The sequence below is a fragment of the Epinephelus moara genome, chromosome 19 (genome assembly GCF_006386435.1).
Source record: "Epinephelus moara isolate mb chromosome 19, YSFRI_EMoa_1.0, whole genome shotgun sequence".
Classification (NCBI taxonomy): domain Eukaryota; kingdom Metazoa; phylum Chordata; class Actinopteri; order Perciformes; family Serranidae; genus Epinephelus; species Epinephelus moara.
In genome coordinates, this window is record NC_065524.1 from 13,558,943 (window position 1) to 13,586,628 (window position 27,686).

At 45.0% G+C, this 27,686-nt stretch overlaps 1 protein-coding gene across 2 annotated transcripts in view; it reads right to left on the minus strand.

Annotated features, from left to right (window-relative positions):
- Positions 1-208: 208 nt before the first annotated feature.
- The window catches only part of fgfr2 (fibroblast growth factor receptor 2), a 42,013-nt gene continuing 14,535 nt past the window's right edge, over positions 209-27,686 (minus strand). Inside the window, exons 5-18 of one of the 2 annotated variants that reach the window (XM_050070515.1) lie at positions 25,757-25,926; positions 23,703-23,826; positions 18,011-18,201; positions 17,550-17,688; positions 14,707-14,900; positions 13,870-14,009; positions 11,559-11,680; positions 10,586-10,696; positions 9,651-9,841; positions 8,815-8,937; positions 7,028-7,098; positions 4,187-4,324; positions 3,441-3,546; positions 209-1,957 (exon numbers count right to left, since the gene is read on the minus strand). In XM_050070515.1, coding sequence (XP_049926472.1) covers positions 1,793-1,957; positions 3,441-3,546; positions 4,187-4,324; positions 7,028-7,098; positions 8,815-8,937; positions 9,651-9,841; positions 10,586-10,696; positions 11,559-11,680; positions 13,870-14,009; positions 14,707-14,900; positions 17,550-17,688; positions 18,011-18,201; positions 23,703-23,826; positions 25,757-25,926 — 1,985 coding nt within the window. In that variant the 3' untranslated portion in view covers positions 209-1,792. Of the gene's footprint in view, positions 1,958-3,440; positions 3,547-4,186; positions 4,325-7,027; positions 7,099-8,814; positions 8,938-9,650; positions 9,842-10,585; positions 10,697-11,558; positions 11,681-13,869; positions 14,010-14,706; positions 14,901-16,629; positions 16,775-17,549; positions 17,689-18,010; positions 18,202-23,702; positions 23,827-25,756; positions 25,927-27,686 lie in introns of both variants that reach the window. The other variant, XM_050070514.1, reaches the window with a different exon arrangement.

The window sequence follows — 27,686 nt, forward strand, 5'->3', positions numbered from 1 at the left end:
AAAAGCACTAATACTGACAGCTAAATCACGTCTGCCCATATCAGACTGTAAGAAAAAGACATTTAGCTTTGAGGAATGTGCAGTTTAAAGATAACACATTCCTCCAACTTATAAAATAAAACAAATTCAGGCCGTTATCTCTGCCATTCACTGCAAAAATGCACAACTTCATACTTACCAGCCAACAAAGTCAGAGATTAGGACAAGAAAGTTTTTCCATCATTTATTTTTGCAAATGTGGCATGAACACTTGCAAAAGAACATCTTAAAGTTGGTCCAGTAGAAAAAGACAAAAAACACTTGAATGATTTAATACTTTGTTTTTCAGCTTTCAATTCTGTCAAGTAAATTTGGAGTCTATATTTTGTCTCTAAGTGAGGGAGTGGATTGCTATTAGGTATTTCCAAAATCTTACTCTGTCAATCATATATAAATATCCAGAAATCAATCTCATTTCCTAAAGCAAAGCTAAGAAAGAGTAAAATGACTGGATAGAAATGGCGTCAACATCTACATAAGAAAGGGATTAGCTGACTATAAAATGTACAGTTTTTAAAATTTAACTTAATATTCACATTCATATATAAAACTTACAAAACCTGGATCTTTCAAACCCTCTAAAATAGCTTTTTTTCTGTTACTGCTGAAAGATCATTTTAAATTACCATAAATTTAATGGATTATTTATGTATTATCAGCATCATTAATGTCATCATTTCTGCCATATTGTTTTTGTTCTTTTTTCCAGACTTTTTTCGATTCATTTAAAAAAAAAAAAAAAACACAAGTCAATAAATTAACATGCTACCTCAGTCCCTGAAAGCCAATACTCAACTGTGTTACTGAGTGAGAGTAAAACAGGTGTTTGTGTATATTAAAGTGTGTATCCATGTCTGTGTGTGTGAGTGTGTGTGTGAAGAGAAATATAGGACACATAACCTGTTAGAATACCTGCCTCAAACTCAAAGTGGGGTGGGGAGGGTCGGGGTTATTTCGGAGTCCATACAAAAAATAATTCATTGTAAATATATAATATATATTTATACATTTTTGAATATATTTACAAATATACCCAGCACTATACATTATACTGTGTATTTTTTTCTCCAGAATAATTGGGAGGGTTTATCAAGAGAACTGAAAAAAGAAATGCATCAATATTACAAAATAAACAGGAGAGCAGTTTCTATATGTGCTCTCCTTCTATTCCTCTGTTTTGTTAGTTGAAGCTCTGTCTCTCAGTCCGTTTCCTATTCATCATCCTCTTCTAGTCCCTTGTTTTTGTTTTTGTTTTTTTTGTTTTTTGAGTTCACATCGGTCCATACATTCCTCCAGGAGCAAATAACAGTCTTGGAATACCAGCCACTGGAATGAGATCGCCAAACAAATAACGTTGTCGATTGTAAAAAACAAAACAAAACAAAAAAAAAAAAACAAAGTCCGGGTACAAACATGAGAACCAAACTGAAAAGTCTTTGTGTTTATGTGAAGGAAGAGGAGGAGGAGGGTCCCCAAGGAACATCAGTTCTTCTGTACAGTCCCTGTCCTCTCCTTTAAGACCTCATGTGTATGTAGTGTGTGTGCGTGGCAGTATGAGTGTGTGACAGCAGCGCTGCCACCAGCCCAGTCCCGTCTGGGTCCATTAGTCCACTGGGAGCCAGAGGGGTGATGGGAGGGGGGCAGGATGTTGGGAGGATTTCGGAGAGGGTGTCTGTGCTACGTGTGTTTTGGGACGTCAAGTCGTCAGACTGGGGCAGGGCAGGTAGAGAGGGTGGGTGGGTTGGTTGGGGGCTCATGTCTTGACGTTTCCATTGATGTGCTGGTACTTGGGGAGGCAGGGCTCGTCCGGTAAGGGATCGTGGGAAAACACAGAATCGTCACCAGAGGAGCAGGAGCTGCGAGTGTCAGGGAAGCTGGGGGAATACTGCTCTGTTGGGGCGCACAGGTCCAGATACTCCTGTAGACACAGAGTGAGATGATTTACACTCATACACAAGCTCATATGTTACAAAAGGGAGAGACGCTTCGAAGGAGTGAAAGGCAAAAGACCTAGAGCAAACAAGGGAACATAAATACAGAGTTGAAACCCAGTCAACAAGAGCGGGGACTTTCCAGAAGAGGGTGAGAGAGTATCACCTTCATTGTAATATTTATCTAAACCAGACCAAATCACCCTGGAAGGATTTATGAAACAGAGCAGAAAAAATAATCTTAAACTGGATACTGTATGAAAATATTTGCAGGAATAATAGCTTGTGAATTGAATGCTGGACTGCTGGCTGATCCAGCGGAGCTTGAAGATAGCAAGACTAGCTGCGGTTTTGGTCCAGTACATAATGGTTTAAAGTGGTTGGGAGGTTGGGGAAAAGAGGATACATTTCGACCAGAGAACTGGGGCAGAGATATGGTTCTCCAGCCTTTACAGCATCTCTTAAAATCAGTTCAGTCCAAACACATCTGACATCTGAAGCACCCAACATAAACACTGTAAAGATGGCTAGAGAAAATATAGAAGCTGGCACAACACAATGCTCAATGCTCACCCCCTCCTCCTAAACAATGAAGATGAAGGAAAATAAAAACCCCAAGAAATCCTGTTATTAATTTTTGACTCGGCCCAGTGTTGAAGTGAAGTTGAAGTTGTTTTGGTCTTTTCATGTCGGCTGAGGCACCCTTTTTCCTCTTTCTTGTCTTTCATGGCTGTTATTGGGACTGGTTGTGAGGAGGAAGAGTTCTTGGGGTTTTCTAGAAAATGAGCGCTGGCTTCCATTTTCCCAGCTCAACACGAGAAGGCTCACATTACTAAAGACCTCCACATCTGCCAGCGGTTTGGGGCAGAGGGAAAGAAGGAGGGGGGAATAAAGGCAAGAAAAGGGCGCTTTATTACATTTCAAAAGTTCAAACTCAAAGTTGGGCTTTTTTGGCATAAATTCATGAAGTTCCAGCTCCAAGAGCAGACGAGTCTTGACAGCTTTCCATCGACGGCCTCTTTTCAGGTCTGCGCTCGGATATCACATTAGACAGGAAGGGGAATGGAAAGAAATGCAGGCCATTGTAGGGAGCGAGGCATGAATGTGATGATTGGGCAACATCACTGGGCCGTAGCGGCCATGTTGGGCCTGGATCAAATCATCCGGCCATTTTTTCGGTCACCATTTAGGCCTTGTGTCAGCAACGTGGCTGCTAATGCTCCTAAAGCTTTCAGCAACATTCGGTTGAACCCTGCATGCACTGGCAAGAGCGTGATTTGGTTTGGACCGAGAAACATGTTACTGTGTGTAGGAATGTATCATATTATTCTATTTTATTGTTATGAAATGCCTGACTCCTATCTGCCAGGAAATTTTAGGGTTTGTGTAGCGTGATTTCTGACCACCCTGAATCCAGGAACTTTATGGAATAAGAATGTGTGTGAGAAGAAATGAGTGTGCAGCACTCACCTCGTTGGTGTTGAGGGTGAGGATGCGATCCAGATCCTCTACTAGCTGCTTGAAGGTGGGTCTGTGGGATGAGATGGCATGCCAGCAGTCTTTCATCATCATGTACCTGAGAGAGAAAAAAATAGAATGTGTTTACTCAAAGAGTAGCGTAGATTAAGGGAGAGAGAGCAGAGTAATTCAAGGAAGTGTTGCAGGCATTATTTAGCCTGTCCAGACTGCTCATCTCCCTTGTATTCAAGTTTCAAAAATTTGCCAGCTGCATGATTCATGCCGCTGGACTCAGATCTCCATGTCAGAGAATAATCAAAACAGCATCTGACACCATCTCATTTTGAAATTTTACTTCAGTCTGCCATCAGTAACAGACAATTTTGATGGCCTGCTGCTGATCACAAACATGTCTTATGGTGTTTGGGGATTTTTAAATACTATAATGTGTGTGTGTCATGCATTGCCATTGTGTCTGTGTCTACTTTGTTCTCCATCAACCCTCTCAGTGTGGCACCGTAGCAGAGCTGTGCCATTGTCTGCTGACTGCAGAGGACTAATTGTGAATGAGGACACTGATAGCAGCCAGTCACAGCTGTGCAGAGGCCTGACAGAGTGGACACAGAGCCCCGGAGACATAGATCTGATGGAGACTGGAAAGGGCATTCGAGTCTGAGTGTAAGAGCTAGTGTGTATTTGACAGTGTGGTTAGGGTGGATGTAAGTTTGGGGGAAACAATGCAAAGCTAAGACTCTTACAGCTCGTTGGTGCAGTTGCCAGGCTTGTCCATGCGATGTCCCTCTTTGAGCAACTTGAAGAGCTCTTCAACTGGGATGCCAGGGTAGGGGGAGCCCCCTAGGGTGAAGATCTCCCACATCAGCACCCCAAATGACCAGCTGATAAGACAAGAAAATGGATATACGTTATGAATATAGTCGAGCATAGCAACAAAACAGCATCTGTAAACAACTTTCAAGAGCTCCCAGTCTTTAAATAACATGAGGCCCAATAAGTGTCACTTTCCTTTAACCTACAGATAGTCTACAGAGTCACTTGGCCAAAGTTTGGAAACAACTTCAACAGTGTGACCGCAGTGGTGTCAATGCCCTCTTTCTGCCGTCCGGTGGCTTGTGGCGCGAACCCGCTCCCAGTGCCACTCTGCCGCTGATCTCAATGATGGCTTTTGTGCCCGGCTGGGCCGGACACACAGGCTGGCATTGTCCAGTCACACCACACCAAAACAAACAGTGGACCACCCACAGCTGACAAAAGAGGAGGGAGAGGCCCAGAGACGGCTAGTGACTATTAACTACTTCCTCATACTGGTTTCCTGATTGTTAAATATTAGTGATTCCAGGCCACTGATTTCCATCACTGTCAGGCTGCCTGTTTGTATCAGAGAGCGCGGATCCACAGTGTCTCAAATGAATAATTCTTGCACTGACGGCATGCTTGATTCATGTTCACACAAAAGCTGTATTATAAAACGCAGACACGCTTACAAGCGCTGATCTGCGCAATCGGGCAGCCACAGGCTATGTCAGTGGTCCAACCAGGCAACTGGGCATGGACAGGCAGGTTGAGGCGTTTATCAGCTCCTGCATCTGTTTACACAACCAGCCGTGAGTTTGTTCTCTCTTCTATCACTGCGTTGTATCTCTCCACTTGTTGACACACTCATCTCTCCTTTCTGTGCTACTTTGTAACCATCTCTCAGCGCTTGTCAACCTGTTGCTGTGCGCAGTCCGCCTGCAACCAAGCTTGACTCACCAAATAAACAAGCAAACCAACATGCTCCGGGTCACTTTAAATGACCTGGCATTCGGCCCAACTAGAGTGTACTTGTGTATTCCAGCCAAGTAGATGCATAAATTACCGATCAGTATATTGTATTAGCACGGTTCATATTCTGGAGCCATATTCAAATCTCATTACATTCATATCTCAGGCAGTTCGGCTGTACGTTCTCCTATCGACTGAAAGCAACATGAATGCAAATGCTAGAAAAGCAGTTAATACATGTGCATACGTCAGTGGAGCAGATCAGAATAAGATTCAAGGCTCTGAAACGTGGTATAGAAGTTAGAGCTACAGGAATACTGTGTTTTTCATTTTTTTATTCTGTGACAGGGGGGATCAGACCACCGACATTGCCTCCACCAAGCCATGATTTTGTCTTTATGGGCTTGAGCCACAACTCTTTACTCTTACCTAAGCCAGCCAGAGCTCAGATCCCCTGGGCCCATTTGTCAAAACAGCCAGGGCGAGTTTCATTGGAATTCATGTATTCATTTAATCTGATGTCATGTATGGATCGCCTACGCTTCTGGTGATGTTTCAGTGTGAGCCCACCACCCTCCACCTCCTCATCTTCCTTCTCCCTTCATGCACTATGTGAAAAAGCCAATTACTAAAAGTGAGTGATGAAACATAATTAGCAGTGAGCTGACAGAAAGGACTACAGTAGCCACTTCATGCCATTCAGCCCTCTGTACTCCCCCAGGTTATTGATTGGTGCTGCGCCATGGAACATGAAGGGCATTATGTGTATGTACACATATTATTTATGTACACACACGCACACACACACACACACATAGTATAGACACACAAATATGGACAGTAGAGAGATCCTCTATCCAAGTGCTTAACTGGATGAGTGCTATGTTTAGTGTGCTACCGGTGTATGACTCATAGACACACAAAATCTCCTTTCCCAGGGGTCAGCATGCGAAGCATTTATCTAATTGCCACATACACTTTCTGCCGCCAGTGTCTGGAGCAGAAACTTCAAACAACGCTGTCAGAACGCATGAGACTCAAACACCAAAAAGAGAGGGACGCGCTTCCTTTGTTCTGTTTTTAGAAAGAGTACACTTGAACTTTAAAAGAGAGAGAGAGACAGAGACGGGTCAGCAATTCACATACCAGATGAATGAAAATAAGAACGGTGGGGCGAGAGGAGGAGGAGGAGGGGGGGGGGGGGGTTATTTTGATCATGGATCGGCTCCAAAATGATGAGCCACATGTTCAAAGTGTTGCTGAATGAGGAGAGGAGAGTGGAGAGGGGATGGCAGAGGGGTTAAAGAAGGAGGGTGTAGGAGGAGGAGGCCCGCACACTGGAGGGCCGCAGCATTGTTGCGTTTGGACATGTGCGGAGGCCCAAAATGAGGGGAGACTTCCGAGCCGATCCGAAGGACTAAGGGGTGAGTTGGTGGAGGAGGAGGTGCTGGTAGGCTCCGGGCTCCTTCCAGGGCTCTTTGAAGCCGGTCAGATTAGTAACACGGCATTGGCTACAAGTCTAGCGTGAAATCCTCACTTTTGCCACAGAACGGCCAGTGCTGCCCCCCCCATAGGCAGCCATCCCCCACCTAACACTCACCAGCACTGCACCAAAACACCTCACACACTCCCTGAAAAACAACCCTCTCAATCTGACTGCAGGCTACAGGCAAACAGCTGGGCTTCAAATAAACTCTTAAAAACTGCAGCGATGGTGTGTTTGACTGTACGAGAGGTTTATTAGCATCACTGGTGTGTGTAAATGGATTTTCTGTCATGTACTTGTGGGACACAGAAACAGTTTGTTGTATACTTACACATCACTCTGGTGTGTGTAGACCCGGTCAAAGAGGGCCTCTGGAGCCATCCATTTTACCGGGAGGCGACCCTGAGGACACAAACAGGTGAGAGGTCAAACAAAATCTGCACACAACTCCATCCCCTGGATTTCTTCATTTCTGGCCTGATAAGCATGTTTGAATTCATCCCCTGCTGGGCTATCTCATTACTTCTGGAAAGGCCGATACGTGAAAGCAGCCTGGGGAATATCGCACTAAAGCGACTGTCTAGGAGGAGGATTTCCCAGAGGAACGTTTACATTGTTAAAGCAATAGAGCTGATAAACAGGGTCACAGATAAAGGAGAGGGTTTATCTCCGTGTGCCATTAAAACACTGGCTGGGAAGCTAAGCATAGCCGACAAGGCGGCCCTGGTCAATATCTGTGTGGTAGGCTAATGGCAAAAATAATCTCATCAGACACACTGAGCTACTAAAGGGGAGATAACACCAAAATAAGTCCTTATAAAACAGATTTTTTCAGCTGCTGTAATTATCAGAGATGGGAACAAGTCATTGTTTTGCAAGTCACAAGTAACTCAAGTCTTTGCACTTAAGTCTACGGTCAAATCCCAAGACCTTAACTTTTGAATTTCAAGCCTGAGTCAAGTCATATTGCTCTCTTCATCAAATGTAATGCTGTTTTAACAACAGAGTAATAACATTAAATTCATAAAATAATGAAAGCTCTTTTTTGTTAAACAAGTTCATTGGAAGTTGTTGTTGTGTCTCCACCTGTAATTTTCAACCGGCACTCTTTGCACACTGCAATTCTTTTTTTGTCTACTACAACTTGATTGGATGCTGTCAGACTGGTTCAAACAAAGTGAATCTGGGTATTTAAGTGTCGACATGCTGGGAAGGAATAGCGTTAATATTAGCTGAATCGGAATATGAAGAGATTTGTGGCACAATCTTTTAATAATATACTTTTTTGGGAGCTTGGGGGAAGGTATCGGGTCCAAGTCATGTCACTCGAGTCCACACCTTTGGTAAATACTAACAGGCAGCATACTTACTACTGCCAGCATCAGTAACATGCAGGAAAAATGGTAAAAAACAATAATATATCAAAATATTGTATTGTAGGTTTTCATTTAATACATAAAAACTCCCACTGTGCTGGGTAAAAAATGTTTATTTAACTATAATAAGGCCACTGTAAATTGTTTCTGTCACACTGAGGGAAAAATAAAACAAACGTGTCACTACAGTGATGGCTCTGTCTAGATTAGTTTAACGTCAGTGATCATCATTGTCGCTGTTGTCATTGTCCTAATCATCATTACCATCAACATCATCGCATATTGTTGTTGTTGTTGTTGTCAGCTAGTTCTCAGCATGATTGTGCATGCGATGAAAAGCCACCCATGCATACTAAATGAGGATGTGCAGGCAACGCTGCTCTGCGGTGGGAAAGAAAGACACCACTGGGCCACTATGGAAATGTCAATTATGTTTAAGCCGCTCCCCTCTCTCCCGCTCACTCTGTCTCTCTTTCTAGCTAATTGTATAAGTGTCTATGGAACTAAAGAAACAAGAGACTGAGGGATAAACAAGGCAGAGTCTCCAGAAGCACTACATTCACAGGCTGCCTGGGAACCTGCGGCTTCTGCCAAGACACCAGCCGAGGGAAAGAGTGGAATAGAAAGATGAGGAAAGGGAGGGAATAGGAGAAAAAGAGAGAGACAAGTGGGCTGATCTCACACTGCGGCGTTTAAAGACATTCCATTTGCTCAATGTGTGCCGTGCAGGTTAAGGACTCACATTGGTCGTCTTTTTATAGTAGTCGATGTTATGGACGTCCCTGGCCAGGCCGAAGTCAGCGATCTTCATGACGTTGCTCTCTGTGACCAGGACGTTCCTGGCTGCCAGGTCTCTGTGTATACACTGGGATGGAGAGAGTGAGAAATGAGAGGGGAGGGGGAAAAGGAAGGGAAAAGAGGGGAGGTCACAGAGTGGAAAATGTGAGGGGAAGAGAAGAATAAGACAGTTACATCACACCATAAATAAATCAAGTCTGAAACAGGTGTATACTTAATTTGGAACGGTGTTAAGATGTTTGTGGTGCATGTAATCATCCAGAAATCTCCTGCGCAGAGGTAGCACTTGACTGCATAGCATGACGCCACATCGACTGCGCCGACACAAACATGTCTGGATAAGTAAGGATTCCTCACATACTTCAGCACATATATGGTCCAAGTTGTTTCTGTGCATCAGCGCGCATGTACAAACATGTACATGTGTGTGTGTGCGTGAGAGACAGTATGCTCTGTCACATTCCAACAGTGAGAGGGAGCGTGAGGCTGCGTTTGGCCAACATGGCTGTACCCCCATTGTGAAAACTTCGCAATTCTTCTACACAGAGGGGCTTTTGTCATGGAGTGGGAGACAATGCAGGGATTGGGCAGGGGGTCAGAGAAGTGTTTTTAGGAGACAATATTCCCACAGTGACGCACGAGCAAGCTTCCCTACGTAAAACCTTCCTGGATACAGCACGTCAGATGCTCCGTGTACTGGCACTGAGGTCTGTCTAGGCAGCCAGCAGGGGACTGATGTGAGAACAGGACATTTTTGTATGTATGTGTGTGTCCTCTTACCTTCTGTGATGCTAGGTACTCCATGCCCCGTGCCACCTGATAAGTGCAGGAGACCAGATCTTTGAAAGTGAGCTGTTCATCTGAGACACGGGCGATGTCATAGGAGTACTCCATGCCGGGTGGCCGGCGGGCTCTGAGGTACTCCCTAAGGTTGCCTTTGGAGGCGTACTCCACTATCACATAGAGGGGGCCTGCAGCAAAGAAAAGACCCACATTACCTCTTGAACATGGTCATAAATGATTCTCTTTGAGAGAAAGTGACACAAACTCAGAGAGAATGTTTAATGGACTTCGGCACAAGAAGAGACACCTCTAGTTTTAGTGCTAAGACTATAAATTTGGTGCTGGATTAAAAGACATTTTGTTCAAAAACATGAGAAAGTGTATGGAAAAGAACTTCCAAATGGCCAGACTGTCCAGTGCTGCACCATTTGAGAAACACCGTACTAGGGAGTTATTTCCTCTCACACAAGTACAGAACAGAAAATGCTAATTGGCTGTTGTCTGTAGTCGTTGTGGTGTGTTCAGGTGCTACTTTTCAGCCAGGATACCGACAGCGTGAGGCGATGCAACAGTCAGCCTTCATCGTCACTAGTTCTTTGGTGTCTGTTTGTGGTGTCTGGGCCTTTAGAGTGCTCAGCTTTAACCACTCTTTGCATCCAATTAATATCAACCTCTCCATATGACAAATGGCTTCTAGCTATCTCCACCTCATCCTGCACCACCTGTCTGATGTGGTCTAATGACACATTTTAATGAATTTGTTTGAAACGTGCAGCAACCTTTAGTGCAAGACTATACTCAGACAGATTACTGATTAACACTATACCAACAGATGACATGATTTTCAACATGTATCACTGCAAAAAAAAAAACGTGTGTATTTTCTCTTAAGGTACTTTATGATGTGATATATTGTGTCCCGCCCTACTCACCGTCTTGTGTACAGGCTCCCAAAAGATTAATGATGTTCTTATGTTTGCCAATCATCTTCATCATTTCCATCTCTGACACCAGGTCAGACAGGTCTTTCTCAGTGGCGTCATCTACGAACAGAAGAAGTTGGATTGAAGGTTGTCAGGGAAAACTCAGCAAAACAAACACGCCCTCCTACTTTTTTCCCTTTAACCCTTCACTCAGGACTCGGTATCTGCCCCGTGAGACAACACCTCGTTTTGTAGGTGCTTCTGATTAAGTGCGACTGACAATGTGGGCTTAAGTTACTGCAGTGAGGGAAGCTCCTCACACAGACTACAGAGGCATCCTTTCAGTGCCAGGGGGAGGGAGGAGGAGGAATTAAAGACGTTCAATCTGGATTCATTATCTGCTGCACAGGCTCCTTTTTCATGGGACTGATTGAGCCAGTCCAGGTATCCAGACAGTCAGAATGGCATTGCCTGCATTCCTCTGCACCATTACCTTACCTGGAGTCGTTCTAAAGAGCAGATCCCCATTGTCAAGGTTGGTCCAAGAGCCTGCTGCTGTACCTGATCTCATCGCCCCCCTAACCCCAAACCAACCCAGTGCCCCCTCCTGCTGCTTTCATTAATCATAGCAGTGCTGCTAGTGTGACTTGCCTCTTTGTGTGGGTGCTGACTGAGCTCCAGCCAGCTGCTGCTCTGGGGTCAGGTATGTGACCGCCCCTAACCCTTACCTGCACAACCCGCCTCTCCTTAGCTGTCACTCAGCAACCACCAATAACGAATAATAATGACAGCCCCAGGCTCCGCCTTGCACCTTTGCTGAACCCTCACTGGAGCGTAAATCACTTATAAAATGTACTCAGGTTGCCCACAAGACATAATGAAGCAGTGCACTTCTTATCCCAGAGGTCTGATTTTTAGCACAAGTTGGACGTTTACAATTACATCCTTACTGTGATTGTGCAGCGGCAGGAGACCCACTCACCTTTCAGCATCTTGACGGCGACAGTTACAGCCTCCTTGGGTTTGTCCTTATCGATGCCCAGGGCCTCTGCCATTACAACTTGGCCGAAGCAGCCCTCACCCAGGGGCTTGCCCAGGGTCAACCTGCAGCCACCAGACAGCAAACACAGAGGAGGGAAACAAGAAAAACAGACAGGAAGCTATTTAGCTGCTGAAACACAAACTGAAACTCATCGACTTGACCTGACTGTGGCATCGATTCACTCCCTGAGCAGAAATAAAACAGGTTAGATAGAGTGAGAGAGCAAGAGAGGTAATGAAACCAGGCACCAAGCCAGTTTCTCAACCTCACCCTGTTCTTTTTTTTCACTAGATCGCTCTCTCTGTTTCAATCAGATTGTGTCTGTGTGAGTGCTTTATTGGCGTGGTGACTGCAACCTGTGCCAGGGCAGTAGGTAGGGAAGGCAGACATGGCAACGATAATCACCTGATAAAGCCAGGGAGAGGCACTCATTTCTAAACTGTTTACCCTGCCTTGGCATGTTCCAATATACACTCTTTACAAGTCATTACACAGGGCTTAGCTTAGCCCCTGACACATTAGCCTGTGACGGATGGAATGCTGGCTTTGTGTTGCATACAGGTGGGCCTGACTACAAAACCAGATGGAAATTTAAGTACTATTTTATTGTAAGCCGTGTCACAATCGCTGGTGTGTTAAACTTTATGTCTACACTGTATTACACTGATTCATACAGTGAGAAATATGCTCACACACGCTCTTTCACAACTATCCATCAGCGCCTCAGCAGCTATCTGACCCCTGAGCTGAGCAGTGTGCATTGGTGCCTTTTCATTTGATTGACAGGTGTAGCCCCACCCCTACGGCCCAGCGTCCCGGCTATGTAAACACTCACACTGCATGCTGCAAAGCCTAGGGCCCGAGGCCGGCGCCCTGCTGCAGTAACACAATCCCCTATCTGTCCACACACTTGCCACGCTCAATGGCAACCATTCTGTCCATCCAGCCACACATAATCAATGTTATTTTTCCTCCACACAAACCGCAAACGTTAGCATTCCTCTGCGTTCTGCAATACCAACATGATCCCTCAGGCGCTGGGATGTCAGACGAGGAATAAAGACCCAAACAGAGAGGCATACAGAGATTTATGCAGCCTAGACAAAACATCCCATTTGGTGGATTCATCAATTAAAATCAAAACTTTTCCCCAGAATGCCATTCTGTGTGCACACAAGAGAGTCTAACTTTACATCAGAAATGCTTTTTTCACTGATGAGTGACGGTAACATTTATGATCCAAGCAATTTTTTTTCACAATCTTTTTAACAAAAGACAGGCCTTCATGTTTATGATTTGGGATTTTCCCTTCTCTTTCAAAACCAGAGGCCTCAACTGGGTATTAAACTACTCTAACCTTCGCTGCCCTATTAAATCCACACTAAAGCTTATCACTGGCCGCTGCGACTGTGACAAATCGAAACCTCAGCGGTGTTAATTCCTCTGGTATGAAACTGAGCAAACACTCCTAGCCCAAACATGCAGATGAAAGCTGCGAGTGCTAACCAGTAATTAGCACCGCTTCATTCCTCACCATCAGAAGCATGTGTGCGACTGTGTGTGAGTGAGAGTGTGACGCAGCAGTGGTTGTAATGATGAGGCATGGGGCAGAGTGCCAAGTTCAGGTCATTTTACTATAGCACCGACAGATGAATCACTAGCCTTTATCTCAGACACCACAACCATTATTCAGCAGTTAGTCATTATTGCCTGCTGTCTATCAGTGTTAATGGCACTCTTCACCTAGAACAATAGTTATCTGATCATTCAGATACAATCAGACAGATGCTCATTATGTAAAAATCTGTGTGTTATCAGCTACTGAGATCCCCCTGTGAGCTAAAGATAGTTGTGTTAGCATTGAGGACAAAAGGGTGTAGCGCAGAAAGCCGTACTGTCAAACTCGTACTGTATGCAGGCCTGGACTCCTGAGTGTGCTATTATGAATGCCCCTTTTAGATGAAAGTGCTGCATAGCAGATCCACTTTTTAATGCTCTATGCAGGAGATGAATCAGATTTACATAATTATATATTTGCATTTTGTAAAATGGTAAAACTTGCAATTAGATCTCAGTCATAATTACTATTTTCAATGCAAAACATCAATCTTCATGAGCACTGAAGCCAGCAGAATCACTAAATCTTATTTTGTTCCCCCCAAAAAAATCTGACATATGGTTTCACTTTTTCCTGATTTAAAATAACTGGACGTCAGCATGATCATGCACATAAGAAACAGACAGTCTTCACCTGTCTCGGGAAAACTCCCAACGCGGGTCCTCGGGAAGGTCATACTCAGGGATTGGCTCATCGTGCGCAGAGCTCCGCCGTGTTGTGATGCGGACCAGCGGCGTACTGGAGTTCATGGAAGAGCTCGAGTCTGCCGACACCTATGGGAGTAGAAAGATTGGCTGATCACCGCAGTCTGGGTTCATAGGTCAGATAAAGCTCCAAGGCATCACTAGAGGAGTCAAAGTAAATGAGTGAATATGTGTGATTCACTGTGGTACTTTTATTCAAATTACCAGGAATGTTGGCACATTAATATGAATGTTTCCTTAATTTCCATGGTTAATGCTCTAACATTACAGTAGAGTCTGTCTCCAGGCCAGAGATCAGTGATCATTAAGAAGTGAGCAACAATGGTAATTTTGATGAATGTGTGTTGATCATTCAGCCTCGCCGCTGTCCCCGGGGCCCATCTCTCCGCTCTCCACCCTAACCTTACCTTGACACAGGAATCAGTCTCTCCGCAGAATGTAATCCAACACTTTTTGTACCTTTTGGAGCATACCTTTTGGTTTCCCTTGAGGGAAAAGCATGGCTCACACAGAAAAGAAAAAGCTCTGGCTGCAGTTTCAGGCAGCAGTGCTAACTTGCTCAGAAATGCAAGCCTTCTAAATGCAGCTGGTTGTAGTTTCTTCAGAATAAATGTGTCAACTATACAACTTTCATTATATTTTTTAGCATTAGCCTCTTGTATCTATTTATGTAAAGTTTGTTTTTTGACATTGTATTTCTGCAGTGTGTGTTTTCTCCTCTAGGGGTGTTAAATGCCTTTAGAACTCTTTATCTACTTTCTGTTACCTGGCGGCGCAGAGGGATCTGTTTGCTCAATTTGTGGACTGCCGGTTGGCCCCCGAAGTCTGGTTTCTTTGCAGTGTTCCTCATGCGGCACACCACCACGATGCCCACCATGCAGGCGATGAGGAAGACTCCCGCACAGTATATCGCGATCTCCACATAGTCTGGGGAAAAGGGCCCTGGGGATTTCTCGAGGGCTGAGGAAAATAAGGGGTGAGTGGTGAGACAGAGCAAAGAAAGTTAGAGGAAGACTCTTGCTGATCACTTACACACACATGTATGTGTGACAGACAGACCTATCCTGCATTTGAATACACACACATGGGTATCAGACAGGCAAACACAAAGACAGATGCTCTGGAGATGACTCATGCGTAAATGTAATCACCATCGGCAGGCAAACTAAACAGAAATGATTTTTGTAGCATCCCTCTCTTGTTCTTTTTCCCAGGGAACTAGCACGCCTACTTTTTTAAAACCTTACAGGCCTGTGCACGGCTCAACAGTCTCAGCAGTCAGTAAAGCATATGTCTGCATTCTGTGCTAATGCTGAAGACACGCGAGCACCAACACAAACACACACCCACGGACGACGGAACAATATGCGCTTCACTTCAGATGGCAAACAAGGGAGAGCGGTGTCCTTCGTGGTTGTATATGGCCTGTACTTCCTGTCAAGGAAATGGGCTCGGTTTGTGTGTGTCGGTGTGCGTGTGTGTGTGCTATAGAAACAGACTGTTCCATAATGCATAACCCTCCAGACCACAAACAAGGCTCTTATGCAGCACAGCCAAGCAAGCAGCCCGTCAGCCAGCTGGAGGTGAAGCAACATGTAGGAACCTTTCTCCCGTCTGCCTCGTATCTGCTGGTCCAAAAACCACAGCGCACACACAGAAGCCGCAGCCTCGAAGGCGCCATCATTGCAGATAGAGCACATCAAGGGCAATAAATATTACATATTACCCCCAGAGGAAATGGTTCGCCTGTGATCATCATGTTGTATTGTTTACAGACAAAACAAAATGATCGTCTGCTTACAACATTAAGGGAGGGCTGATACCGGTTGTCTGTGGCGGGCTGCAGACAGTGAACTACTCTCATCGATCTCATTTAATGCCCAACCTTCTTACAGCTACAACTTGGGCAGAAACATTTGTCTATTTAGCCTGGAGTGAACTTTTGCAGACACTGACACTAAGTTTTATGTATTTGATCCTTTGGTATGCATAATTACAAGCCAGACATACAGCAACAGACAAAAATAGGATAAAAGGAGTTGATAAATGAGAGAACGCACAAATGGACAAACATTCACATGCAGTCTGAGTGTAGAAGCGGAGAGGTTTGGCCTTGATAATTGAGAAAGTCAAGCCAACTTGAAGAGAGTGTTGAGCTTTACCTTTCGATCTTTATTTCAAGGAGAAATAAGGATCTTAAAAGAAGCCAATTATCAGAGCCAGGGAAGGGGTGTAGAGGCGTGGAAAAAAAAAAATTCATTCGACATGCAGACTCACAACCAAAATGTGGCACTGAAAGACTTTTCCCAGGGTGCAGGAGAGAGATGTAGCAGAAGGAAAAGAGAAGGCGGGCGGCAAACCCTCCCCTCCTTCAGGAGTCTGGAGACACTCGAGCTGCTCTGGGAGCTCTCAGAGTTATACTAAGTCGTCTGCAAACTACCCCGTTATCTGCTCTTAGCTTTCAACAGCTCGCCAATCCAGACAATATTATAGAATATATGCTCCCTGCTCTTACGTTACATTGTCTTGGATGTTGACCGTGCTGGCCCAGTGCAGTAATCTAATATTTGAGCTGTGTGCCTCAGACTCAGGGGGGAGGACTTGCCTTCCACAGAGGTCATTGAAATGACAAAATCCAACTGTTTTAGGCTGAGAGAAAGAAAAGAGGAGCGCATACGAGTGTATATACCTGGAAGCACCGTCAACCAAGCAGTGTGATAGGAGATCCCAATAGAATTACCCGCCAAGCACGTATACTCCCCAGCATCTTCAAATGTTACATTGGGCAAGTAGAGAACTTCTATCTCCTTATCTGTGGTGTTAACACCTGCGGTCTGGGGGAGATGGAGAATAGGAAGGAAGAGGAAAAGGGGGGAGATGGAGGTGGAAGAGATGAAAGAGAGGGACGAAGATAAGAGCAGAGGGGGAACGGAAAGCAGAAATTGGGAGTCACAGAGAAAGACGGGGGAGAACAGAGAGAGAGAAAGAGAAAAAAAATGAGACCCAAAACACCAAGAAGGAAATAAGAGGAGCTGGATGGCGTCCATCGTTGAGGTCCCATCTAGAGCAAAGGATGTTGGTAGTTTCCATGGGTGAGGAGGAGGAGGTTTCATAAACACAGACACAGATAGAGCCCAGTATGCCACCAAAACACGAGAAAATAGAACCAATACACCAAAAATAAAAACCAAAAAGGTTCCCGTCACCTGCTAATAGAAGCCAGTCTAATCCACACATTGGACTGGACACATGCAAAAAAAAACACAGAGAACATGGAGAGCACTGTGCTGCAAAACCATACACCATCTTGACACAGCTTGCCAAAGAGAATGTAAGCATAGGCAAAAGGGAGATGCTTGCTGTGACAATTTTAGTGTGTAGGTATGCAGGTCCAACCAGTGCTTCCATGGCTGCACTAGTCTCAGCAGTGGAGGGAGCAGCTGAAACACAAAGGTCCAACATTAGGGGAGAGAAGGTTCTGTGAACCCAAGGACCACCAAGAGACCACCAGCAGGACCACCACAGCACAGCAGGTCAGGGACGAAGCCCAGGAAACCACACCAGGGAGGTGGGGAGGGAGGGTAGGTGGGGTCAGGTCTCGAGGGTTACCTGGGATGACAGTGAGCCAGCCCGACTGGCTGGCCTCGCCTATATAATTGGAGACTTTACAGATATACTCTCCGGCATCGTCCTCCGTCACGTTGGTGAGGGTGAGCATCTCAACGTCGGAGCTGTTAATGCCTGAACGCTGCAATCCACACATACACATACTTAGACATGAACATGTAAAATCAGTCAAATGAGTCAAACGAATCAGACAGACATGCAAACATGACTACAGCTACTGTATTTGAATCTGCAAGGAGAGAGGGGAGAGCAGGAATCACCACCAAGAGCCAGCAGGGAAAAGACCTATCAGTTAAATAAGGGAGGAAATGTAATGATTAGTTCCTTATATGACTTGTGAAATTCATCTTCAACACCTTCAACCACCGGCAAAACACCAAGGGAAAAAGAGGGAAGGACTCTAATCAAGAAAAAATCATAAAACAGGAAGTATGGGAACGTACCTTTAACACTCGCACGTAGGGGTGACCATCAGGGCCATAGCGACTGCCGTTCTGAGTGATGTGTTTCAGCCACTGGATGTGAGGCTGGGCGTCGCTGTAGACCTTGCAGACGAAGCGGGCATCCTCCCCAACGTGCACAGTGGTGTTGGCTGGGAGACCAGCCTGGAGAATAGGCCGGTGAGGGGACCGCTCTGTTAAGAGAGAGACAAATAGAACTTTTAGGAGGCATGTTCATAACTTAGATTAATTCATTACTAAGATTTAGGAGGATTTAGTGGCATCCAGCGGTGAGGACTGCAGACTGCAACTGACTGAAACTTCTCCCAGTTAGAACCTCCCAGTTAGAACCAGGAGCAGAATTATTCGCAAAGGTTTCCTTCTCTCCAAAACAGACTTGGTGATTTAAACCTCTGAAAACACTATTTAAAGCTGTTTCACCTGCCAATGTTTATTGGCATGGAGGAGACAGGCTGCTAGCCCATTACCTGCTTATGTATGCTCACCTTTTTTCTCTGAAAACTTAAGATAAAGACGTTCAGGAGGTTTTTACCGGGAGCCAAATTATCCACAGAGGTCTCTTCAACTCCACAGCAAACAGACCCGATGATTTAACACACTTAATCCAGCAGTTTTTCTAATGCTGGTCATTGTAGAGGGGCTGCTAACTGCAGTGGTCAATGCGAAAATGCAACTGGCCCTACCTAGAGCCAGTGTTTGGTTTGTTTGTTGTGGGATACTGTAGAAACATGGTGGTGCAACATGGCAGACGCCATGGACGAGGACCTGCTCCAGCTATTAATGACTCATTATAAAGTGAGGAAAACACAACAATTCTTATTTTCAGATGATTATACAATAAAGAAAACATACTTATTATATAATACTCCATTTCTGCCAATATACCCCCCTTAATCCTACACACTGTACTGTAAACATATGTGTTGACCAATAGGAAACTGTCTCAGAACCTGGTATTCCTCTTTAAGAATGATATAGTCTGTTTTATCTTTGCAGAAGCAGAACTTCACATACTGTGAGTGTGAATGTTTCCCGGCAACCTTGACAGGTAAAATCATGACTGCCTCTTTCTTATCTCAAAAGCATTTAAAGGCTTCACACAAAACAAAGAGGCGGATGCATTTATCACTGAAAGATAAAGAACTCAGGTGGAGGAGGACTTCCAGAAAGAAGGGTGCATATATTTCAAGTGAGTAAGGGGGGGTAAAGCAAAACTATGTGCCAGTCTTGGAAAGTGAAACACCTTGCCCCCCCCCCCCCCTTCCTAAATCCAGCTATCTGCATTCTTTTACAAGCAAACATTTGGCCTGCGAATCCAAACAGAGCGAGACCTGTTGAACAATGCCCCCTTTCAAACACTGCCCAGCCCTCACAACCACGCTGAGGAGCCCACCAACCCCCACACTGACAGCAACCACCCGCTGCCACACACACACACACACACACACACACACACACACACACAAAATGACATCACTTTAGCCTGAGGCGCGGCATTGCCTTTCCAAAACAAAGCCTTAAGGTAGGTGCAGTGACTATGTGTGTGTGCATGTGTGTGTATAAGGTCGGAGGTGGGCCGGGGGGGATGGTCAGGGGGTGAGGCTGTGTGATGAAGGGTAGAGGGAGGACTTTAAAAAGGGAGAGAGAATTAGCAGGGTAGGCGAAGGGAAGAAAAGGCATCAACAGATGGGGAGTGCAGAAACGACGAGGCAGAGACTTCTTCCATATGTCTGTCTGCCCGCCTGTCTTCCTGCTCCATCTTTCTGAAATCTGTCAGATCAGATGATTCCCACCCCTCCTTCCTCTCCCTACCCATCTCCCTCCTCCTGCCTGCACATTCCTAGGGCTCGCCTTGTTTATTGTCTCCCCCCTTCTCTCCTCCTCCATCTTTCACAGGCATCCCTGCCCTCTCGATCTTTCCCAAACAGAGAGAGGTGATCAACGTAAATCAGTCTGTCGCCAAATAGAATCATATACATTGACTAAAACAGCCAAAAGGGAAAACAACAGTCATGCAGACAGAGACATGGTGCTAAGAGAAATTCATTGTAACCATTATAGCTGATCGAAACCATAGCTGGAGCATTTAGAGCTGCAGAGCCCACAACTCAGACCAAATGACAGCATGAGCGTGCAGTGCGAGAAAATAGGCCACATCATGATTATGGAGAAACTCCAACACAATAAAAGTTTGTGGAGCAATTCTTGCTTAAATTAGATAAAGGAATATTGTGTGTGTGTGGGGGCAGAGAAGCTCCTTTATAGCCCATCGACCACACACATGAAAGCGAGACATGAGGGATGTTGGGAGAGGAAATAGTAAAAAAAGAATTTGAAAAACTTAGCCATGCTGTCCCCTCTGTCCGCAGCATGGAATGAGGGAATGGCAACAGAGAAAGCTAACATGTGGTTAGCATGTATCCAGTGATGGAATGTAGCAACATGCATTTACTGAAGTACAAATCTGGTAAAAATTTTAGCACTTGTACTTTACTTGCTACTTTATACTCCACTACATTTATATGACAGCTGGAATTAGTAGATTTTGAAGGTAAGACTTTGCATACAAAATATTGGCTAAGTTTTTAATATACAACACATTTGATATATTTAACCAGTGGTTAAATCTTTTCGGTTTGTGACCCATTTTAAATTTTCAGATGGTTTTAATAACTTCAGTGCTCAAAGAGGTCAAATTATCCATTTTTTAACCAAAAAGCAAATATAGCAGAAAACTACTGCATATACATTGATGCATCAGTATTGACATTCTATTAATATCCTATAAAACAATACATCAGTCACAGGTGACATTTTACTGCAAAACTGGTACTTTACTTTGATACTTTAAATGAGCTCTATATGATATTCAGAGCATTAACATAGCAGCAAACAACTATTTGCTTTGTAAAGATATGGTGGAGTAATGGAATCCTGAGCAGAGAACTAAATTACACTACACCTGTGTGTGTTGTAATCTGAGCTTCTCTGTTCTTTGTTGTGGTACACGGTTTGGCCAAGCATCCACTTTAATACATTTGAGTCCTTGTGTGTGTGTATCCCACTGGCTAGCTAATCAACACCACTCTGTACAGCGCTACTAAGGTGGTTATCGCTTATATTGGGACAGCACCATTGCGGAGGTGTAGCGCCCACTCTCCAAGCAAATCCGAGGATGGTGAAGGAATGTCCTGGCTTACTCTGCCTCTGATGGTCTTACCCTGACATTTTTACCCTAACACCAATCACAGGGAGTTTCGAATGGGTCATTCCTTCGCTATCAAAGGATTCGTAAAAATTTGTCGACACTGTTCGTGCTCCTGTTAGCTGCTAGCCACTGACTCAGCCCCCTCCATGTTGAAAGCCATGCACAGACAACCTCTGAATCATACAAAGCCTTTGCTCTTCGTGTTGTGTAGAGCACCTCGAAGAATATTTTGCTTACAACATTTCTGTATTTTTACTTAAGATTTTGAATAGAGGACTTGTAATGACCTTGAAATCGAATGAAAGAATGCTGCGGTGCCTTTTGATGTTTTGCTGTAGCCAATATGTAGTGACCCGTTTCAAAACTGAATCCATTTATCAATTAAGTCATTAGTGGAGAAAATTTGATGGCAGCGGCGGTGGGATAGAGGCAGAAAGAAGCGTGAGGAGACGGACCAGGGGCATTCCATGGTGTCCCATGCGAGACCAGTGAACTCTGGGTAACCGGGCAGCTTGGCACACAAGGCCCTAAGGGTCAGGGAGGGGTAGAGGCACAAGAAGAGAGCGCGGCATGGCACAGGATGACATGGGGCTACCATCAAAGCACCGCACGGCTACTGGATGCCACAGCTCTGATTGAAAGAGCCGATGTCTGTTTTGACTCTTCATTTGTGTCTACTTGTCATGTGTATCTGCTCGTGGATGTCCCACTGCGGCCCATTCTCCAGAGGCCAGTTTGAACCAGAAAGGGCTGGTTCCTCTTGGTTTTAATAGCTGATCCTGCAGGTCATTTGGGTAAAAAAGGAGACTGATAAGAACAGCCTTTTCTGTCTCTGTTTCCCCTCCTTTTCTCTTTCTCCCCCTCTCCTCCCTCTGTCCACCTCACTATAATGGAGGAAAATGAAGCAAGAGGTTGCAGGGGGCAGTGGCTGTGGAGCCAGACGTGGAGGGGGTTTACTGCTCTGCAATAAAACAGAACAAAAAACAGAAATATGCAGTCTGAAGGAGAGCTTTAGCTAACTCCAGAGGGGAGCAGAGCAGGGGGCCGGAGTTGGGGAGCATGTGTGTGCGTGTGTGGACTTTCATGTGTTTGTGTGCACGTGCTTATACGCTCATTGTCCAAAAACCCTCAGGTATTAAATCTCCATCTGATATAAGGAAAATAATACTCCTTATTACCATGGAGACGCTAATCAAAACAGAAGTGTGTAATTACAGTAAGTCTGCTCAGGACAATGGTGACAGTTGGAGAATAATTCTACATAGAGACACAGACATGGAGTGACCAGTGGCCTTTAAATGCTCTTCTTGGAATCAAACTGCTGCCGCTGCACGTCTGTCCGAGTTATCTGTGGACTATTGACCAGCCTTTAGAAGAATAACTGTGTCAGATAAACTTTGATGTGTACTGATTGCTTGTATTGTGGTTTGAGTGAGGTCAAAGAAGACATTGATCTACAATCTTTATCCCACTCCCCTTGTTGTCCCCGCTCTCTGCCCCGCATTGATTCTGCAAACTGAGCAGAAAAACACTCTTTGCTTTCTGGGCTCCAAAGGTCATAGTGAGGGGTTGACTGAGTTGGGTCTGAACTCGCTGTAATAGCGCTGAGGCCAGCACTTTGTGTCCTAATAGAGTGACACTAAACGGTCATCCGTTTAAGTCCCCATCATACCCTAGTTGACCTTACAGGGTCACGCCGCCCAAAGCACACAAAAAAACATATCTTTCCACTTGCCTCTTGTGGTACTGAGCCACACAGATAGTTTCTGATTTACTAGCCAAGGCTGTGGTGCTCAAGTCATGGAAAATTGCATTTGAAAAACTGGACAACAATGTGGTTTTCCTTACAGAAACTGTGTTCCAATTATTCAAGATATTCCACAGACATGACTATGAGCAATTTTTGGGGGGAATCATTTCTCCAATAAAAAGTAGTTCCAGTAATAATTTTTGTGATTTGGGTGAAATGACCCTTTATATTGACCTTTAGAGATAAATATTTGAGTATGTTTCAGCTGGAGTTTAGATGGGTAATTAGCACAAAGGGCAGAACCACCAAGTTGGCGCTTCAGACTGAATGTAACAACTAGATCATGTTAGAAGACTGCCGCATACACACTATAACTGGACCATAGGCACAAAATACCATCGGATTTACCTAAATGAATAAAATCATATTTAATATAATAACCCAAATAATATAAATTGCTTACTACATTAACACTGCTGACACATGCAGCTTTAGCTTCCACACACTTGGCAACACTCCTTGTCCTGCACCTGCATCCAGAGTGCACCTGGGCCATCAAACAACACACACACACACATACACCATTCTCACTGTGAGAACTTTTCCCGCTTGCCTCCCCTTCTCCACCTCTCCCTCCCTCCATCTGTCCACTCCTCCTTCTTTAGCCTCACAGGTGTTCTCTCAGCGTAGGCGTGTGTTTTGTGCATGGTACTGACCCACTACATCCAGGGTGTAGGTGTGGTTGATGGCTCCGAATTCGTTCTCCACCAGACAGGTGTAGTTGCCCTTGTCCGATGGCACCACGCTCTCCATGATCAGGGTCCAGTGCTGGCTACGCACCTGGGTACGAGAGGCAGGGGTTTCTCATTATGAGCACATGGAAACAAAGATACACACATACACAAATGCAGAGAAATGCAGGTGACATTAACAGTGAGAAAGATGAGGAAGGAAAATGATGGAGGGATTTGATTGGAAGAGTGGAAGATGAGAGCTGATGCAGAGGGCTGGGAGCTAATATGGAGGCTGACGACAGGCCGATTCCACCAAAATGACTCTGTAACATCAGAATATTGTCTTTTTAGTCCTTTTGGAAGTTCTGAAAAGTAGATGTAAAAAACTACATTAAAATAGGATACAATTTTTAGGTTGACAAACACACCTAGCAGAGACCCCTTATTTGCCTTTAGCTGTCTAATTCTTCTGTCAGTCACTGTTATCTTGGGCGGTAAACCCCACCCATCTACTCTAAGCAGTCTCAAACACACAGTTATTCATAATTATCTGCAAAAATAGTTTCACCCCTGTGTGGAATCCACAGGTGTGAGCTAACAATAGTGTTTCCGTCTGCACACTGAAGAGAGACTGCAGCTACTGCTTGCATAGGCCTACATTTCACACAATAGAGAGATTATACTGCAGGGCTGGGCTCAGGTACAGCTTTTGTCCAACATTTGTTGACAAAAAGAGAGAAACGAGCTGCCCGCAGCGTATCTGACAGCCCGACTGTATCATTTCCGTCACGTCGTGGCTGTTTTTTGTCCACGCTGTAATGAGTCCGCTGAAAGCCAAGGGGAAGCGACATTAGCAGCGACATCAACATAATCTGCTCCTAAACTTTCCTGGCAGGGAGATGTGTTTCCTCATAAACCGTCAGTCATTAACCAGGAACCTCGGACCTGTTCAGCACCACTGGATCTATTCATAAATTAATTTCATAACTGTCTGATTCAACTGTTATTCCACTCTATCAGTGTGGCTCCAGCATATACAGTAAATGCTGCTTGTTTAGAGAGACAAAGAGGAATTCAGGAGCAAAATAGCTAAACTGCAATCCAAATAGACTCTGTCATAGGGGAGGAATTCTTCACATTAAAACTAGTTGTCGCAGGCTTTTTTTTTATACTAATAGGAAATAAAACAACCACACAAGCTTTACTTTCCCATGACATACAGAATCAGGTATTTTCAGCACGTATAAATCAACTCACACTGTTTATTTCCCAAAATGGGACTAGTGGGAGACAATTTCATAAGGAACCACAGTATGGAAAGTCGCACTCATTTCTGTCAACTGCTGACATCATACACACATATCATTGTTCTGGTCCTCCTTCCAAGAATTAGGGAATGCTTTGGAGTTCATTTCTAGTTTTAATTTGAATTTTGGTTTGTGTTAAATGAAAAGTCAGCCAGCTGCACAGCCAGGATGCTTCAGTTTAAACTTTAACCAGCGCAGCAACAGTGTTTGTAAATCACATTTAAAAACAACAGAATCACATGCTAGAATCACATACTAGTCTCCAGCCAAAGCCAGTGGGACCTGTTCTCCCTGATTGAGTTACATCAGCATTCTCAACTCAGTTCAACCCTGACGCGACCTACCTTCTCTATACGTTACTGTCTGGGGGCATTTAACCCTTAAGTCCTGGGCTTAAGTTTCTAATTGTTGGGGGTAAAGAACCATTTCGAGTTACAGTGAGAGGCTCTGCAAAGTATCCTGGTGAGAGGAGGCGCACGGATGAGCAATTCCAATTTCACACCAGAAACCCTGCCCTCGTTTCCTCTGTCTACTCTCCTCCCGTCTCTCCAGTGAAGGGTGGAGAAGGGGCGAAAGGACAGCCAGAGAATGATTGGAAGAAGGAGGCTTGACGTCCCTTGTAAATACATTCACAAAATGGCCAAAAGTGCTGCAGCGCACAAAGCAGTAAAAAAAGCAGTGAGTTGACATTTGTAATAAAAAAGCATGATGTATTACTGTTTATCCTACCTTATACCCTCCCATGCGGTCCTCTTGGCGGAAAGGCCTGCTGTTTTTGAGCCAGCGCAGCTTAGGCCGGGGGTTGCCTCCTGCAGCACAGCGGAACTTGACTGTGTTGGCAGCTGGCACCGCATGCAGCTTCTTCTCCATCTTTGCTGACGAGGTCCAATACGGAGCGCCTACAACCAGAGAACAGTTGGTGTTCAGTCGGGGTGAGATTTCCTAATCATGTCCTCAGTATTAACAGTTTGGCTTCGGGGGCTTGCACTGACTAAGGCAGATATACATGGAAGCGTGACAGCGGAGAAGCCAAACCTGAACCATTCCTAACACTCCCAGAGATCCCCCCCCACACACACACACACACACACACACACACACCTCTTTGGCAACACAGACTGATCCTCCGTCTGTATAACACAACCCAGAGCTCCACACTCACACAGTTAAATAAAAACACACACTTTCCCTGTAGGCTCGGCGGGGTGTTGCAGAGGGGGAAAAAACATCAGCTCTGAGGGGAGAATGTGCCTAGGCGTTGCCAAGAGGGTAACTAGACCATCACATTCAATTTCATCTCATTCCACTTACCAGCTTTTTTTCTCTCCCTTCACTTCCTCCAATTACCATAGCTCCCCTGTTTATCTGCCTGTCACTTGGCTAGATATACACGGCAGGGCCAGGGATGCTTATCACCCTTGGAAAATCATTATGTGCCATCAGGGGAGAAAATGAATGTCACGTTTAACGAAGGGTTTCAGAGTTCTCAACACACACTTTTGCCCAGATTTTATCAATGGCAAAAATGTTACTATCTCTCCCACTGAAATCTGTCACCTTCCCTGTGTTTTGTCCATTCTCTAGTTCCCTATTTTCTCCCAATTTCTGTCTCTCAGTCAGCTGGATTTTCCTCCGAGCCCCCAGCCCGCCCTTTCTCTCTGCACCTGGGAGCGTGATTGCCTAAGCAGATGGGGCTCAGAGGGGAAGAAAAACTCAAAGTCAAACAACAACCAAAACGGTCTTCCACACCATCACTTCCTCTCCGTATAGCAGGAGTACAAGCAACAGAGGGAATACCCACAGATAAGACCGCTACTGACTTTAGTATGACCCTAAAACATAATCCCGGGAGAATGTTACTGCCTGTCCAATCTGCATACTATCAGACACCTCCCATCATTTTCTCTGGCACGCACAGCCGGACAAGTCGCACATACTTGGATGGTAAAGTCAGTAAACAGTGCTCTTCCTTCCTGAATGGATGCATACGGTAAGTGCTCAAACTATAATTAGTCATTGCCCTTCCTTCTCACTCTCACTATCTGTGCTTCTCTTCCTGCACCTCTTGGTCCCCGCCATTCCTCTTCATTCACTCTCCCTGTCATCACTCCGTCCGTTCAGACAGAGACAGATTAGGTGGAGACCGGCCCATTGCGAGGCTGTCTCTCCGAAACGACCTCTGACCCCAAACTGGCAGCCAGGTCGGACGATGGGGTTGGGACATGAAAGGTGAGCGGAGCTGTTTCCCATGCTCTCCGTCCGGAGGGGCAGCACTTCAAACGAGACGACCCTCAGACCTCTCTCCAGATGAAGCCAAACTCTCACTGGCCCAACTGCTGTGGACTCCAGGAACCCCCGCCTCCCCCCAAAGCCCCGTGCATCCGGATCCCCACTCACGGCTGTTTATCCTAAGCTGGCCTGGGGTGAGCTGAGGTTATCGAACTCCTGTGCTATGAGTCAAGATTTTTTTTCTCTAAGTTCCTCCGGAGAAATAAATCCATCAGTGACCCAAAGTAGTATTTCAACATTGAAATGTTTCCTCGTTCCTCCTCTTCACTGTATGCATCTATGCAGGCTGAACAAAGCACCTTAGGGCCACTGTTGGGGAAACAATGTGAGATTTTGAGAATTCTGTGTCAAGAGTATTGTTGCTGTAAAA